Genomic DNA, 18,186 nt, shown 5'->3' on the forward strand with positions numbered 1-18,186 from the left:
CTCAACTGCAACCGAACCCGCAACCTATAGTGTAATCACGGCTTAAAGGTCCCCGCACACACTTTTGCATAACGCATAACATAAATGCATAAGAAATTCGATGGTTGAATTTCTTATGCACTTTGCTTATAGACCAATCAATTTGCTTATGTACATACGTTATGCGTTATGTAAAAGTATGTGCGGGGGCCTTAATAAATGTATCAACAGTCATGATGTATGAATATTCAAGATGCGCTTAATTTAATTGTGCGCGATTGAACGGTGTGCGAAAGAATCGTGCGCGATTGAATGGTGCGCGAAAGAATCGTGCGCGATTGAACGGTGCGCGAAAGAACCATGCGCCATTGAACGGTGCGCGATTGAACGGTGCGCAATTGAACGATGTGCAAAAGAACTGTGCGCGATTGAACGGTGCGCGAAAGAACTGTGCGCAATTGAACAGTGTGCAAAAAAAACCATGTCCAATGTAATACCTTTATTTATTTAAATAAATTAATAATATGCGTTATGTCCAATCAAACGGTGTCCAATTGAACGGTGTGCAATTGAACGGTGCGCAATGTTTCGTGTCTAATAGCACGGTGGGCAATTGCAACGTGTCCAATTGTACTGTGCGCCATTGAGACTTTCCCAGATGCAAGTAGCAGAAAGTCTTCGCGATTTTTTCCACAGCAGGCGTAACATAGCAAAGTTGTGTAAAAATTTTTACTTTTGACGGATCGAGCTTTATCATTGTGCCGTTTCATGAAAAAAAAAAGATAATTAAAATCGCCAAAATTCATTCAAAAGTAGAGAGTTCGAGCTTTAAAATGCTTTTTGGAAAATGGAAATGGGTTTATTTTTCGCGGTGTTATACTTATTTGAAATTATGCAAATTTTTGACACAAATTTTTGTATGCGCTAATTTTGTTGACCAGTATATATATATGAGTCATTTCACGGAATCCGCATATGAAATTTGGGATCATAGTCACTGATTTCATTTAAACTGCAGAAAAATATTCGTGATTCAAGATGAATTAAAACAAACTGAATTTTTTTAGACTTTTAAACCCACAGGATTAGTGGGGGCGCTGCTGTCATTTTCTTGATATGTTGCGTTCTGACATCGCTTTGAAGTAAATTTTCACCATTTTCTTTTTTCCTGTTTTTTTTTCAAACGTGTACATATTTATGTAAAATTTCTTACTCTTTCCAATAAAAATATTTCCAATTCTCTTAAAATTAAAGAAAGCATTAAAAATAATGATTTTTGAAAAAAATTCTGTTTTTTTTTATACCGTTCCCAAAATTTATTTTAAAATGAATATTTTTATTGGAAAGAGCGAATTTTTTTTACATAATATGTAGTTTACAGCTTTTGCTCTCAATGGTTAGAACCAAAATTAAATAAATAAGCAAATTATATTTACTATTTAGAATTATATTTTCATCTTTAATAATTATTTTTAATTAAGTCGTACAGCCATCAATTTATTTTTATTTTTATAAAGTTCAAAGATGATAAAATTACTTTTGCATGAGCATATCCTATCACGTCATTCAGAGGAATTATTGCGTGATATACACTGGCGCAAAAAAAACGAGACAAAAATTTTGATCGATTGCTAGGCAATTTTTAAAGTGATGCAACTTTGCGAAAAATCATCAAAATTACATGTACTTTTTTTTTAATTAAAGGGCAAAGACTCTACTTTGAGAATCCCTAGGCGAAAGTTTGATTTGTTGAGTGCGAACCTTTTGTATCGCATGAAAACCAAACATGTTTTTTTTTTAATTGAAAAAAGTAGAAGTTTGTTATCATTTTTCACGAGTTTCTCGTTAAAATCTGGCTAATATTAATCCAGATTCTTAAAGTTCATTTTTTTCTAAGCAATTTAAAAAAAAACATCAATACGATGTTTTTTGTTAATTGCACGAGTTTGCAATTTGCACTGCATTTTAGGGCATTTTAGCGAATAAATACGGTATCTTTTTAATATCATAAATTTTGAGTATCAATATGATATTGCACATTGATTTTATTCGTGTTTAACTTAATCATACCGCTGTCATCAAAGTGACCCGATGTGCACCACGTGGTGAATGACGGTCGGATTTTGTACATCATGTGGTACTGAAATTCATCAGTAGAAATTTGTACTTACTGATCTGAATATAACGGATAACTAACGCAACAATTTCACTGAAGTCAACAGAAGATCACATTGCTCTATACTCATAAACCCACACATACATATATACATACTCATACATAAAAAATAAAAGTTCAAATTTTATTTAAAAAATCAGCCTTCTTAGGGCCACATGATGTACAAAATCCGACCGTCATTCTTTACGTGGTGCACATCGGATCACTTTGATGACGGCAATATGATTGAGTTAAACACGAATAAAATCAATATGCAATATCATATTGATACTCAAAATTCATGATATTCAAAAAATACCGTATTTATTCGCTAAAATACCCTAAAATACAGTGCAAATTTCAAACTCGTGTGCAATCAACAAAAAACATCGTATCGACATGTTTTTTTTTAATTGCTTAGAAAAAAATGAACTTTAAGAATCTGGATTAATATTAGCCAGATTTTAACAAAAAACTTGTAAAAAATGATAATAAACTTCTACTATTTTCAATTTAAAAAAACATGTTTGGTTTTCATGCGATACGAAAAATTCGCACTTAACAAATAAAATTTTCGCCTAGGGATTCTCAAAGTAGAGTCTTTGCCCTTTAATTTAAAAAAAAGTACATGTAATTTGGATGATTTTTCGCAAAGTTGCATCACTTTAAAGATTGCCTAAAAATCGGTTAAAATTTTTGTCTCTTTTTTTTGCGCCAGTGTATATATTGTCACGACTTTTTCCTCCGCACGAGGAAAAGTCGCGAACAAAAAGAAAGAGAAAAACCCGAGACGATGATGAATTACCTCCGACTGAAACGGCCCACGTGCCTAACTTCCCGCGCGCAAATCTCGGCTGCGTACAAACGACCAGATTGGGCGCTAGACGTGCTCGACGGCACGTCAATTCGCGACATTCGTCAAAAATAGCCTTACCAGGTATGTAAATATGAAACCAAAATTTTTGTATAGAAAATACACGTTTATTGTATAAAAATAATGTAAAAAAACAACTTAGGTTTGACATTACAAAAGGCGATTTTTGGCGATTGTTTGGTACATGTATCATCAAACTGTATCAGAACCAACAAGATAAGTTTACTTATATCTCATTGGTTCTGGTATAGTTTGGTACGCTTTGGTACATGTACCAAACGATTGCCAAAAATCGCCTAAAATAACGTTCACACACGCGAGCTCGCACGTAACAATACATTTTTGAGGACGTTCCTCGCGCGCGTATACTTTACGCTTTTTTGTACTTTTTTTAAAAAAGGTAATTTTGTTGGGATTTCACTCATTTTGTAGTATTAGGTATCTCATTTCTTTTTATTATAATATATATGGAGACTCTTAAAACAAATTAAAGTACGTATTAAATTAAAGATCGAGATTGAGATTGAATTGAAATTTAACAAATCAAAACAAAAGTGTATTGATTTTGTTTTTCTGATTACATTTCAATTCAATTTTAATTTTAATCTCCAATCTGATATGGGCTTCATAGAACTTCAAATTATGAATCTCAGCCAAAGTATAGTAATAAAAGAAATAATAAGTAGGTGATCTAATTCATACACAAATTTTAGTTAGCGCATCTTCTTTGTATTATTGCTTTTGCAAAAAGGATAAATTTCTTGTTTTTTTTTTAATTATAAAATAATTTGTTATGACACACATATTATAGTATTAAATTAATAATTATTTTATACAAGAATGTATTTCTATGCATATATATTTAATAAGAAAACGCTCACCCTCATTTTTGCCTATTATTTTGTTGAATGTCATAACCAGATCAATTAGAGTTTATGTAATTTTTCAATTTATGATTATTTTTTATCAACTTTTTGTAAGAAAAGAACATATAGATCTTTAGCACCTCTGGGCCAGCGGACTTTTTTAATTTGCACATCATCAATTTCAATCCAAATATTAGATGATCCTTCTCTACATATATTTGTATAATGTCCTACCTCAATATACAAACCATTATGAAATATAGCATTCATTATTTTATACAATTGTCCAGCTATTAATACTTTAATTGTAGGAATATACTAATTACACTAGTTCAAAAATATCTTTCTCACATGCTTCTATGAAAAAAATGATAAATTTTGAATTAGTACAGTTAGCATATCTAAGCATTTCTGTCCGCTTGTCTAATTCTTTTTTTATAAATAACGCGATGCGTATAAAGTTTAATACACTTATACAATGCAATATAATATTGGGTTAAAAAAAAACGACGTATCCGAATTTATGCAGTTAATATGTCTATTATTTCTGTCCGCTTGTGTATATGTATATATGCTTAATAACATTGCTTTTTTGTTGCGACAATGCGGAGTTTACGACATAATATTTACATGTTTATTTCATTGATTACCAATTATTTTTATAAATAATGCGATACGTATAAAGTCTAATACACTGTATATATACGGAACATAAACTTACTAACTATATTATTCAGAGTATATCTGTTTCTCACATGCTTCCACATTAAAAAAGATATTCTGCAATAGTATATAGTCAGTATGTCTAAATATTTTTATCCGCTTGTATGTGTGTATGTACCCAGATAGCACACGATATTCTATGGATATCCGTTATTGATCCAGAATGTGCGTAGAATATACGGGATATTATATACATATATATAGACGAACATAAAAGTATATCCATATAATGAACATATTATAGACATCCATAATATATCCATATTTATGATATAAATATACAAATGAAGAACATACACGTATATTTATATACGAATGTTGTACGTATATTAATTTATATACATCAATGGATATTCAGAAATGTACCTTTTTATGTATATCCGTTGAACATACTTACATGGATCTGGCAAATATATTTACCGGCAAACATTGTATGTATATTCTATGTACATACACACGTGTTCTTTCTTAAATATCCAGAAAGATACCTTTCACGGATATCCGTTGAACATACTTATATGGATCTGGCAAATATATTTACCGGCAAACATTGTATGTATATTCTATGTACATACACACGTGTTCTTTCTTAAATATCCAGAAAGATACCTTTCACGGATATCCGTTGAACATACTTATATGGATCTGGCAAATATATTTACCGGCAAACATTGTATGTATATTCTATGTACATACACACGTGTTCTTTCTTAAATATCCAGAAAGATACCTTTCACGGATATCCGTTGAACATACTTACATGGATCTGGCAAATATATTTACCGGCAAACATTGTATGTATATTTTATGTACATACACACGTGTTCTTTCTTAAATATCCAGAAAGATACCTTTCACGGATATCCGTTGAACATACTTACATGGATCTGGCAAATATATTTACCGGCAAACATTGTATGTATATTCTATGTACATACACACGTGTTCTTTCTTAAATATCCAGAAAGATACCTTTCACGGATATCCGTTGAACATACTTATATGGATCTGGCAAATATATTTACCGGCAAACATTGTATGTATATTCTATGTACATACACACGTGTTCTTTCTTAAATATCCAGAAAGATACCTTTCACGGATATCCGTTGAACATACTTACATGGATCTGGCAAATATATTTACCGGCAAACATTGTATGTATATTCTATGTACATACACACGTGTTCTTTCTTAAATATCCAGAAAGATACCTTTCACGGATATCCGTTGAACATACTTACATGGATCTGGCAAATATATTTACCGGCAAACATTGTATGTATATTCTATGTACATACACACGTGTTCTTTCTTAAATATCCAAAAAAATACCTTTCACGGATATCCGTTGAACATACTTACATGGATCTAGCAAGTATATTTGCCAGTGACGTGATGTGTATATTGTATGTATATACATGCGTGTACTTTTCCATATATACATGAATGTACTTTTATGAATATTCGATGAACATACTTACCTGGACCTGTCAAGTATATTTGCTCGCAGACGTTATAAGCATGTTGCTTATAACGTATATACTTTTTGAAATATCCATGAATGTATTTTACATCATGGATATTTATCATATCCATCGAGAAAAAAAATATGTCACTAAAAATACCGAAAATTACACTTTACCAATGGAAAAATTTTAACAATTATAATAATAAAAAACGCCGAAAAAAATGGTCAAAGCAGGATCTTTGCGCTCGTATATTTCCTATGTGACTTTATATCGTCCTTCACCCTTGAAAGCCTATAAATAATTTAATTTGTTGCGAAAAATATTACCTCAACCAAGATAATGTTGTAACATGTTTTATTATAATAATTTATATTTTTATTTATATTATATATTATTATACATAAAGATAAAATATTATATACATAAAGATAAAAAAAATTTTTATTCGCTTTTACGTTTTTTTTGCCAAATTTACAAATGCGAGGAAAATTCCTAAAATCAATGATATTAAAAATGACGATATTTATTTAATAATCAAGGGCCGGAATCGTTTCGTATTCTTCAAAGTATTCTACGCGCTGGCAGTAGTTACAGTATTACACAGTATTACGGTATTTATTTGACATTACATTACATTACATTACATTATAATACATTGACATTACATTATAATAATTAATATTAATTAATATTTTTCGCAACAAATTAAATTATTTATAGGCTTTCGGGGGGAAGGTTGATTCTTATAGATGCTTATAATCATTGGTATTATTAATTGATCGTCAATTTAATATTGTGATATTACATCCTCCGATTTTCCTAAGAATTATGTTGAAAAACATGGCGCGGCGTGCAGTTCGGAAAGTGGAAAGATATAGTACTTATATAAAATCACATAGAAAATATACGAGCGCGAAGATTCTGCTTTAACCGTCTTTCGGCGTTTTTTATTATTAGTTGTTTTATACACATTAGCGGTCTTGAATCTATTGGTAAAATTTTAGCTCTGACAATGTGTATTTTATGCTGGGTTTACAATGTAAACTTAAGCCTTAATTTTAAAGAAATTGATCAATCACAGTCGAATTTAAAAGCAATAACCTACTTTAATTAGTCAATTTCTTAAGAATTAAGAAGCTTAAATTTGTATTGTAGACACCGCTTTAGTCCCGGTGTACAATAGGTGTAGTAAGTCCTAAGCTGTAAGAAATTGACCAATCACAGTCGAAAGTGAGAAAAATAATCAAATATGATTGGTCAATTTCTTATAGCTTAAGGATTACTACACCTATTGTAGACCGAGACTTACTCCTGAGAGTTTTATTAATCCGGATCTACAATAGGTGTAGTAAGCCTTATGCTATAAGAAGCTGACCAATTATAATTGAATGTGAGAAGAATAAACGAATATAATTGGTTAATTCCTTAGGGCTTAAGGCTTACTACACCTATTGTAGATCTGGCCTTACTGGACCGCTATTCCGTAACCATTTACCGATAACTATCGGTGTCGTTAAGTATCGTTGCGCATATTTTTTCATATATCAAAATACGTGCGCCAAGACACTTAAAGACATCGATAGTTGTCGGTAAGTGGTTACGGAATAGCACCTTTGAAGGATTTTGCCATCGAGAAATTTCGTGAAATGATTCCGCCAATATGTGCAAACACGAAGGCTGCGTTCCGATATTCACTGCCAGTACATTGCACTGCTGCACTGATGCAATAAGTTAGAATAAGACAAATATATTTTTTCTCATTCTAACTTATTGCACTAATACAGCAGTGCAGAAATAAAAAACAAACCTAATCAAATCGATTGAATTCCAACCGTGATTGATCATTCTGCTTAGGATCGGTTGTTCCAACTTCTTGGTAAACTTACCTATGAGATAAATATATGTTTGTCTTTATTTATTCAAGAAAAGAAATGAAGATAGACACATGCTTACATGGTAAGTAAGTTTACCAAGAAGTTGGAACAACCGGTCCTTAAACGACAAATGCGATTGGTCAGTTCTAATGGAATAATCGACCGATAAGCTAATTGGAGATAGGAAAATTGGTCCATATATATGGACTTTTATGGACTTTATCGAGCGCCTGCGCCGTCCGCTTTTAGTGCATCGTCACACGGTCGCGTCGCGACACATACTAACACATACGCTTGCGTACTTGTGTTTGTCTCATCACTCTTGTCCGTCGTCGTCGCCGCATGATTCGTATCGGTTCGCACGTGTCGTCTAGAATCTGGAATTGACGAAGCATCCAGAAGCATCGAAGCATAATATTGGAAGTGGAAGTGAGCAAAGTTTCTACCGATTTGAATAAAGTAAGTATTGTAATATAATTGTGTGAAGTAAATGAATGATTTATGGATAAAGAAAGATGTTACGAAGAGGCTTGTTTCCCTCTCAAAACGAAAAAGAAACATTATTTCTTATTGTTTTGAAGCGAGAAATCCGATGTTAGTCAAAATTTGTGAGATAGGATGCTACGTTGTATGTATCGATAGCGCTGTGATGCATCCTGTTTTAATATTAAATGTATAAAATATTTTATAAAAATGTAATATTATAAATATCAGACGCAACGATCGTGCGTTTGCACGCACGTGTTTGAGACGGCTTCCCCCACTCAACGAACCTATGTAGGCGCACGAGAACTTTCTCACATTGTGAAGACCGGTGCTATATGGCCACTCGCACATACACAATTAAATTTGCATATATGTCCACTGAACTAACGTATTGAGTTAAATGAAAATTGCACAAATGTTAAAAGAGAGGTCTATTCACAAATAGGCAAAAGTTAGTATATAATCAATATTCTCAATCTCAGCTGCAAAAGATAAATTTGAGAACTTTTTATTTGTGTACGTTCCGGACTCACTTGTCCTTCTAGACTAATATGGTCCGTCATAGTGTCGATTAGTTTTTTGATAATTTTGTGCTGAAGAAGGACAAGTGAGCCCGTACACAAAGTTTTCAAATTTATCTTTTTCAGTTGAGATTGGGAATATTGATTATACACTAATTTTTACCTGCTCGTTACTTGATCTCTTTTTTAACATTTTTGTTGTTGCACATAATGAGTTTTTGAGTCATTAATTTAAATGAAAATTATGTAACATTGATTTATTTATTTGATCAAAATTGTCATTAATAAATCATTGCTCATGAATCAATATTAGTCAAAATTTAATAATTTACATATTAATAATACTGTTTTAATAAATCTAATTGATTAAAAAATTGTTAAAAATTTTGTAAATAGACAAAGAAAAAAACAAAAAATTGTTGGAAATTTTATATTTTTTTTAAACTAATATTTATCGCGCGGAATTAAAAAATATTAGATATTGATATTATAACAACAAAATTATTAACTTTTTAATAAAATAGTAGTCAAATTTTTACTTGTTAATGTCTGAATTAAAATAGAAATTGTTTAAATCTTTTTTTAAAACAAATCTTTTATAAATCTTATAAATGTTATTATTCTTCTTTTATAACAAAAATGTTTGTATTTTTTCTTTTTCAGTTGAAGATTATTTCAGTTGAAGATTTTTCAACTGATTTTAGGAAATTTTTACAAGATTATTAAACTTGTTTGTAACAAAGGGTTTTTCTTATTATAAATTAATAAATAATGGAATACACTGAAAAACGAAATCATAAAAAGCGTTTAAGAAAGGCTGGTGAACGACTGAAACGATCATTAACAATAATTAATAATGCTTCTTTTCATTTGAACGCTGATACATTGTCTACGGATAACAATAATTTAAATAACACTTCGATTGAACAAAATAGTCCTTTGTCGATTAATACTAGCAACACTTTATTATACAATTCATTATCTTTAAATAATCTTACAAATTTTGATTTTGCGGAAAAAGATGAATATGAAATGGAATCTTTAACACTTATAACAGAATCTTTAACATTTGAGAAACATACGAATATTAATTCTCAGTCGTGCACAACAAGTATTTCTTCAAGTGATAATAAAACGATCGAAGAGACTTTTAAATCTGCCTTAGCACAGTGGGCAATTAGTGAACGCATTAATTTGTCGTCTATAGGAAAATTGCTTGGAGTTCTGCGTATATTGCCTTCATTAAAGAATGTTTTGCCAAAGGATCCTAGAACATTTCTAAAAACACCTCGTGCATTACGTGTAAAAGAAATAAGCTCGGGCTTGTTCTATTATTTCGGAATTGAAAGTTCTTTGAATGCACTTGTAATTAAACATAGGATAAAATTTCATACCAATCAAGATATAGATCTGGCTGTAAATATTGATGGGCTTCCTATATCAAAAAGTACGAGCAGTACTTTATGGCCAATATTATGTTCAATAAAATCTGTGCCAGCTCTAAAAGGAAAAGTATTTTTAGTAGCTCTTTTTCATGGCCGTGAAAAACCAGACCCACAAAAGTTTTTAACCGATTTTATTAATGAATGTATTCACTTATCATGCAGTGGTATTACAATTGACTCGATTCGTTGTAATTTTAAAATTTTAATGTTAATTTGTGACACGCCAGCGAAATCGCTTGTTCTAGCTACTAAAGGTCATTCCGGATATTATTCGTACCCAAAATGCACAATAACAGGGGATATGTACAATAATGTAATGTGTTTTATTGAAACGGACTGCACTAAGAGAACCGATAGTTCATTCCAAAATAAAGAACAACCTGAGCATCATGTTGGTTCAAGCAGTTTATTAAACTTACCTAATTTTGATTTAATTAATAATGTTCCCGTAGACTATATGCATGCGCTTTTATTAGGTGCATGCAAGAGGCTTTTGTGTCATAATCGGTACGGCTGGATTTTTGGAAAACCTCCACATAAATTGTGTGCTCAAAATGTGCAAAAAATATCGCAACAATTGTCGAGATTGAAAAAATATATTCCATGTGAATTTTCTCGTAAAACAAGATCAATAGAAGAGTGTAAAAGATTTAAAGCCACAGAATTTCGATTCTTTTTATTGTACAGTGGTCCGTTAGTGTTAAAAAAAATATTACCCGCATCTGTATATCATAATTTTTTAACGCTAAGTGTAGCAAGTTTAATTCTTATAAGTCCGCGTTATGCTACTTCTGAAAAATTCATTTCTTATGCTGAAGAACTTCTAAAATGTTTTATACGAAATTCAATTAATTTATACGGTCCAGATTTCATCTCCCACAGCGTGCACTGTCTGATACATTTAAGTGATTGTGTTCGATTGTTTGGGCCGCTGGACAATTCGAGTGCGTTTGAATTTGAAAATTATCTTCAGATATTGAAACATTTGATTCGAAAACATGATCAACCATTACAACAAATAATTCGACGCATTTATGAAGAACAACATTTATTTGAGCCAGAAAGTTCAGTACAGTATAATACAGATTCAGTGCAGTTGCTAATGCCACATCATTATGGACCGTTAATTAATGGATGTACACCTCCACAATATAAAAAAATGAAAACCATAGATTATTGCATAAATATTACAACAAAAGCAGACAGGTTTGTGGAAATGAATGATGGTACTGTTATAGAAGTGCAAAATATTGCTTGTTATGAAAATTCAACAGTGTTATTGGGTTACACATTTCGGGAAATTGGAGAATTTTTTAAAAAACCATGCCCATCAACACATTTTGATATAAAGATCGTAATTAAAGAAGATTCAGAACTTAAAATTTGGAAAACGAACATGATTAATAGAAAACTAGTTGTGTTACCATATAAAAATCAATTCATATGTTTCCCATTGTTGCACAATTAATTTATATATAAGTTTGAATTATGAATAAATGTATTTGTTATTTTGTTACTCTTTTTAGCATAGTATTAATTAAATAAATAATACTCATAAAAACGAAATAGTGTAGAAAATACTAGGCATAATGCCGTGGATAGTAATAAAATTCAATAAAGAAAATAAAGTTGACGCTGTACCCACAACATGGTATAACAAACAGAATAAGCAATGTTATTGGCCGCCCAAGAAAATGAGCCATAAAATTGCCGAATTTATAAAAAATCAACGTGAACCCGATGAGTCGTGGAAATTATTTGACGCAACGCTTTTGGGCGTTTACGGTAAATATTAAAACGATTAAAATAAATTGCTAATTTTTTTCTCACCTACTGATTTAAATTATTAATATTTATCCATTTTATTCTCTGAAAGTTAATACCACGGAAAAATCTTAAGAAGCGTCTAAATTAGCTTAAAACTTTTTAAATTTTAATAAATTTTTAACTAATTATAAAGCGCTCTGTTGCTCTTTTAGATATAAGTTTGTGACATGACAGAATTTTTGAGAAATTGTTCAAAATTTCTTAGTTTATTTGTTCTTTTAATTAATTATTAATTTTGTAGTATGAGCTATATAACATTTTACTGTATTAAATTACAAATATTAGTAAATATAATTAAATAAAAAATTTTAATTGACATTTTTATTATCATATTTAATCTAAGTTGTTAAAAATATGAGTCATAAATATATGTAAAACTATTATTCAATTATTTTGTTGAGGGCATTAAATTAAACAAAAACACAATTTTTGCTTCTGTGTTTTATTACACAAAAATAAATCAATATCGTGTACAAATATACTAAGTCAATACGCATAAAATTTTAAGTAAAAAATATTCATTAAAGAAACTTTTGAATCTGAGGGATAACTTGATTTTAGTGAATTTCTTTGTATTATAAAATTATTTTTCTAGATTTATTTTATATCAGAAGTCTTCAGGACTTAAAAGGACTATTAGTTAGTCACAGACTCAAACAAAAACAATTTTTTTTAAATATTTTTAAGAGTCATAAATTTATATCTAATGTCGAAATAAAGAAAATAAAAATCTAAATAATGTGTAAATATATAGAGAAAATAAAAATTAATATTAAAATTTAAACCAGTAGAAATAAGAAAAACTTTTTAATATTTATTTATTTATCAATATTGTTTTATTTACAAATTTAGATGATTTTAAATACGCTCAATATAAAGCTGAAAAAGCGCAAACAACTGATCTTTTAACCTCTAACGACGAATCTCTAGTTTTAAGAAAGAAAAAATGCACAAAAAAATCTGAAAAGTTACGAGTCTCTCCTATATCTAGTAGCAGTGACAGTGAGATTTCTGACGATGATTCGAATGAATATCCAGTTCAAATTGATAATTTTGATGGTATAATTTTATAATTTACTTGTAATATTTATTTATATTCATATTAATAAGTATTAATAAGTCTAGTATATTAATTAAATTATTGTTTATACCATTGTTTAAGTTTCCACAAACAAGAAACGCGTGGCACAAAGAAAAAATGAACATAATACAAGTTTTATTGAAATTGATAAAACTATAGAAGGTGAGGAAAAGCAGATAAAAATACAATTGCTCGAATTACAAGGTAAACCAAAATTCTCTTATATTTTTATAATACACTATATTTATTTTGAATTGATTGCGATGCTTGAATATGATTTGTTTAATTACAGAATGTCAAAAGCAATATCTAAAAGACATAAATCTCCTGCATTTAAAAATTGATGCAATTTCGGAGTCAGTTTCTTTATTGGTAAAAAATACAAAAACAATAGTAAAATCTACCAACTTGCTACATGAACAACTGCCAATATTGAACTTACTTCCAATGGATTTGGAAGGATTAAATCAAGTAGAGGAGTGGTTACAAAATGAAGAAAATAAACAGAACTTGGTATTTAAGAAACTTGGTATTTACAAAAACTTTATGAGTATCTACAAAACTACAATTTCTTTCCTTATAGGTGGCAGAATTAAGCAAATTGGGCGGACCAACCGTGAAGGAGGTTGTGAAGCGAGTCATGTATAAATTATTTCAAAATTCCTTAGGCATGGAATACTCCTGGGAAGGCAAAAGAAAGAAAAAAGTTTTTAAGTCACTTTTGATTTCTTCAGTAATTATGGGTTAGTGTTAATATTTAATATCAGAAATTTAAAAAAAGATCTAATAAAATATATATAAGCGTAGAAGAAGAAACAATAAGCCAGTCTTTTGGCCCACCCCAGATTTCCAAAATACAATTTTTTGTATTGTATAATTATTAGGAAAAAAGAAATAACCATTACATAAGAAAAAAACTCGATCCATAAAAGAAAAATTAATTATAACTGTAGATATACCTAAGTTCTTTTCATGGCTGAATAAACTAATAAAATAGTTTTGCTTATACTGCTTTGCTATCATATTAATGTCATTTTAGACTACAACATGTATCCCTAAGGTGAATACAGCTCATAGTGAAAAATGTTTGTTTACTCCTGACATATGTGAGTGCTTATAACAAAAGATGATCACTATTAGTTGCCTATAGACTTAAGCCGCTACACCACGTCAAGGTTGTAATCATTGTAGAGGTTTTCATATATTTTTTGTATTTCGTTATTTTAATTTTTTTAATTTTATTTTTACAATCTTATTTCTGAATCTTGTGGACATGTATAGTCTAAAATGACGTTAATATGATGGCAGAGCAGTATCATGAGCGAAACTTTTATTAGTTCACTTATTAGCCATGAAAAGAACTAAAGTATATCTAGAGTTATAATTTTGGTTTCATGAATCGAGTTTTTTTCTTATTTAATAGTTATTTTTGACATTCCTAATAATAATACAATACAAAAAAATTGTATGTTGATAATCCGAGGTGGGCCAAAAAACGCGTTCATTAACCCTCCTCCTTGCGTAGGAGTATCAAAACACTTCATTTACTTTCAGATGTTGTTCGCGCAAATAAAAATACAGCGGATTGTAGCGAATACGAGATTATTGTAATAATAAAGTCATGGCTTGTTAGAAGCAAGGAACGTTTTTATAATAATACTCTAATAAGGAACGATGCATCGAAACAGGTACAAACTGAACAACAACAAAAAACACAGACTGCACCAAAGAAGGCACAGACTAAACAAAAAAACGCACCGACTGAATCGAAAGAAATTGAACAAGAGGAAACGTCTATTGAACGGACTTTATCGAATGAAGAACAAAGAAATGAGTAACTCTTTGTTTTGTATGCGTCGTCTAACTCTTTTATTTAATTTTTATTCTTAAAAAATTTTATGCTTTTTTTACGTTTGTAACGTTTACAATGTTAACAATTTTTTTTTTTTCAAAAAACTTTATATTTTAAGTTTATATTTAATACTTTATATATATTTATATATAATTTATATATAAAAGTTTATATATAATACTTTACATTTTAAGTTTATTACAAAATTTAAAATTTTACGTTTATATATTTTACTTTAAAAAAGTGTAATAAAAGTACAATATTATGTAGAAAGTATATTGTTTACAATATTCCATTGAAGCAAATTAAAATGAATTAAAACAAATAAAATTTATTTACTTTCATATTACCATTCATTTGTATTCTCGTATATTATTATATCTTAATATTTGCTTATAATTAGGGTCCGGATTTTCGTGCACGCAACCCGTGCGCAAGCGGAGAATTGCTGCGCTACACACGAGAGAGTCGACCGCGCTACGCCGGTTATCTTTTTTCAGCTGGCGTATAGCGCAGCGGTTCTCTGCTCTTGGCTCCGTGCACGAAAATTCGAACCCTACATTATAATTTAAATAATGAAAGAATTATAAGTTATACTGCGGTTCAATTCTGTACGCCTATCGACAACTATCGGTGTCGTTACGCAGGCTTTTTGCCATATAAAATATCTGCGCAATGACACCGATACTTGTCGGTAGGCGGTACAAAATCGAGACCCTGGAATGTGCTAGACGAATATAACAATTCCAAGATAATATACATTGCATATACAATGTATATACATCTATGGATATTGAATGTCCATTGGATATCCACGAGAATTGAAATTAATATCCATTGCATATTTAATGTATCTTCGAATTGACTCCAGCAGAGATCCATTTCACGTCCATAGAATATACATCTATACATTCTATGTATATTATATGGATATTTTTAATGGACGTTTTTTAATACATTAACATCCATTGAAAATATACATATGATGTACATAGGATGTATAGATGTATATTCTATGGACGTGAAATGAATCTCTGCTGGAGTCAATTCGAAGATACATTAAATATACAATGGATATTAATTTCAATTCTCGTGGATATCCAATGGACATTCAATATCCATAGATGTATATACATTGTATATGCAATATATATTTATGTGCTATCTGGGTATATAAATTTGCTTTTTTTGTTGCGACAATACGAAAATTAACATCTGTTCAAGTTTACTTTATTGCTTATAATATTAGGTTTTTAACAAACTATATTATGCAATGCGAAAGAAGTCTAATATTCTCTTACATACACAAGCGAACAGAAATGCGTAGGTATACTAACTGCATTAATTCAGATTTATCTTTCCTTTTTTACATGCTTTTACATTGAAAAAAACGACGTATCCAAATTTGTACAGTTAGTATGTCTATCATTTCTATCCGCTTGTGTATATGTATATGCATAATAACATTGCTTTTTTGTTGCGACAACGTGGAGTCCAATATTTACATGTTAGTATTATTAGTTATAAAATATATTAAAATTTTTTATATTATAGTTTGTATGATATATATATAAACAAATAAATAAAGCAGATTTAAAATTATGTATATTATCTTTCTCTTTTATATTGAAAATATCTACTTGTATGTATGCGTATCATTGTCTTTTTTGTTGCGACACGCGGAATATACGACCTAACATTCTCTCACATTTTTATTATAAATAACCCAATAAACATTTTTTTTACATCAAATAACGCGATGCAATTGAAGTTTAATATTCTGTCACATAAAAATTGCTCAGACATATTGCTTGTACTGTCTCATGTATCCAAACCTAGGTATAGTAAGACACCTTAAAACACACATGCACGCACGCACGCACATACATTTGACGTCTTTTTTTTACCTTTTTTTTAAGAAAGGTAATTCTGTGGAGATATCATATATTTTGTGGTCTTAAGCATCTTAAATCCATGAAACTATGATTAACTTGCTACAATATATTTAAATAAGGCATTAATTAATTAAAACTTTTAATTAATTAATTAATCCGAAAACATCTAATAATACTAGTGCTAATCCCAAGTTCGTATCTCCAACCGTTCTCGAGATTTGCATTTTTTTAAATTTAATTAATTAATAATTACTTAAATTTTAATTAAGTAATTAATCTGAAAACATCTGATAATACTAAGGCTTATCCCAAGTTTGTATCTCCAACCGTTTTCGAGATAAACATAATACAAAGTTTAATTAATTAATTAATTAATTAATTAATTAATTAATTTATTCGACGACATCTGATAATACTAGTACTCATCTCAAGTTTGTATCTCCAACCGTTCTCAAGATATACACGTTACAAGGTTTAATTAATTAATTCGAAGCCATTTGATAATATTGGTGTTTATTTCAAGTTCGAATCTCTAACCGTTCTCGAGATATATATGTTACAAGTTTAATTAATTAATTAATTAATTAATTTTAGATAAGCATTGACTCTCTAAAGTGTTCCGATAATACTACTGCTTATCCCAAGTTTGCATCTCCAACCGTTCTCAAGATTTGCATGTTTTAAAATTTAATTAATTAATTAATAATTAATTAAATTTTAATTAAGTAATTAATCTGAAAATATATAATAATACTAGTGCTTATCCCAAGGTCGTATCTCCAACCGTTCTCGAGATATACATGGTATAAGGTTTAATTAATTAATTATTTATTTATTTATTTAATTAATTAATAAATTTGAAGACATCTGATAATACTACCCAATCAGCAGACAAAGTTTTAAAAATATTTTTTTAATATTTTTCTTCATTAAATATTCATTTCCTAAACTTATTTCGGAAAAAAATGTTTATTCAATATTTATTTAATTTTTTTTTATTAAATATTCATTAAAAATATGAATTTCTAAAAAACATTTTTTAATGTTTTTTAAATATTTTTTAAATGTATGTTTTTTATTAATTATTAATTTGCAAAAATGATTTCAATTGTTATACCTTGCGGTGCGACAAAAGA

At 29.5% G+C, this 18,186-nt stretch overlaps 2 protein-coding genes across 6 annotated transcripts in view; one reads left to right on the forward strand and one right to left on the reverse strand.

Moving 5' to 3' along the window:
- The window catches only part of LOC105836032 (fasciclin-1), a 154,451-nt gene that overhangs the window by 1,342 nt on the left and 134,923 nt on the right, over positions 1-18,186 (reverse strand). The window lies entirely within an intron of this gene.
- LOC118646286 lies at positions 8,001-16,054 on the forward strand. The gene is made up of 7 exons (XM_036288860.1): positions 8,001-8,402; positions 11,922-12,180; positions 13,075-13,281; positions 13,385-13,507; positions 13,596-13,816; positions 13,887-14,046; positions 14,858-16,054. The coding sequence occupies exons 2-7, from the start codon at positions 11,985-11,987 to the stop codon at positions 15,139-15,141; spliced, it is 1,191 nt and encodes a 396-aa protein (XP_036144753.1). The 5' UTR covers positions 8,001-8,402; positions 11,922-11,984; the 3' UTR covers positions 15,142-16,054.

The sequence above is a fragment of the Monomorium pharaonis genome, chromosome 6, assembly GCF_013373865.1.
Source record: "Monomorium pharaonis isolate MP-MQ-018 chromosome 6, ASM1337386v2, whole genome shotgun sequence".
NCBI classification, from domain to species: Eukaryota; Metazoa; Arthropoda; class Insecta; order Hymenoptera; family Formicidae; genus Monomorium; species Monomorium pharaonis.

What these genes read in the sequence shown, in the direction of transcription:
- LOC118646286 (XM_036288860.1), top strand. Translation starts at nt 11,985, where the DNA reads ATGCCGTGGATAGTAATAAAATTCAATAAAGAAAATAAAGTTGACGCT. An exon ending in AACGCTTTTGGGCGTTTACG is followed by an intron (nt 12,181 to 13,074) that starts GTAAATATTAAA and finishes TTACAAATTTAG; the next exon opens with ATGATTTTAAATACGCTCAA. An exon ending in ACAATTGCTCGAATTACAAG is followed by an intron (nt 13,508 to 13,595) that starts GTAAACCAAAAT and finishes GTTTAATTACAG; the next exon opens with AATGTCAAAAGCAATATCTA.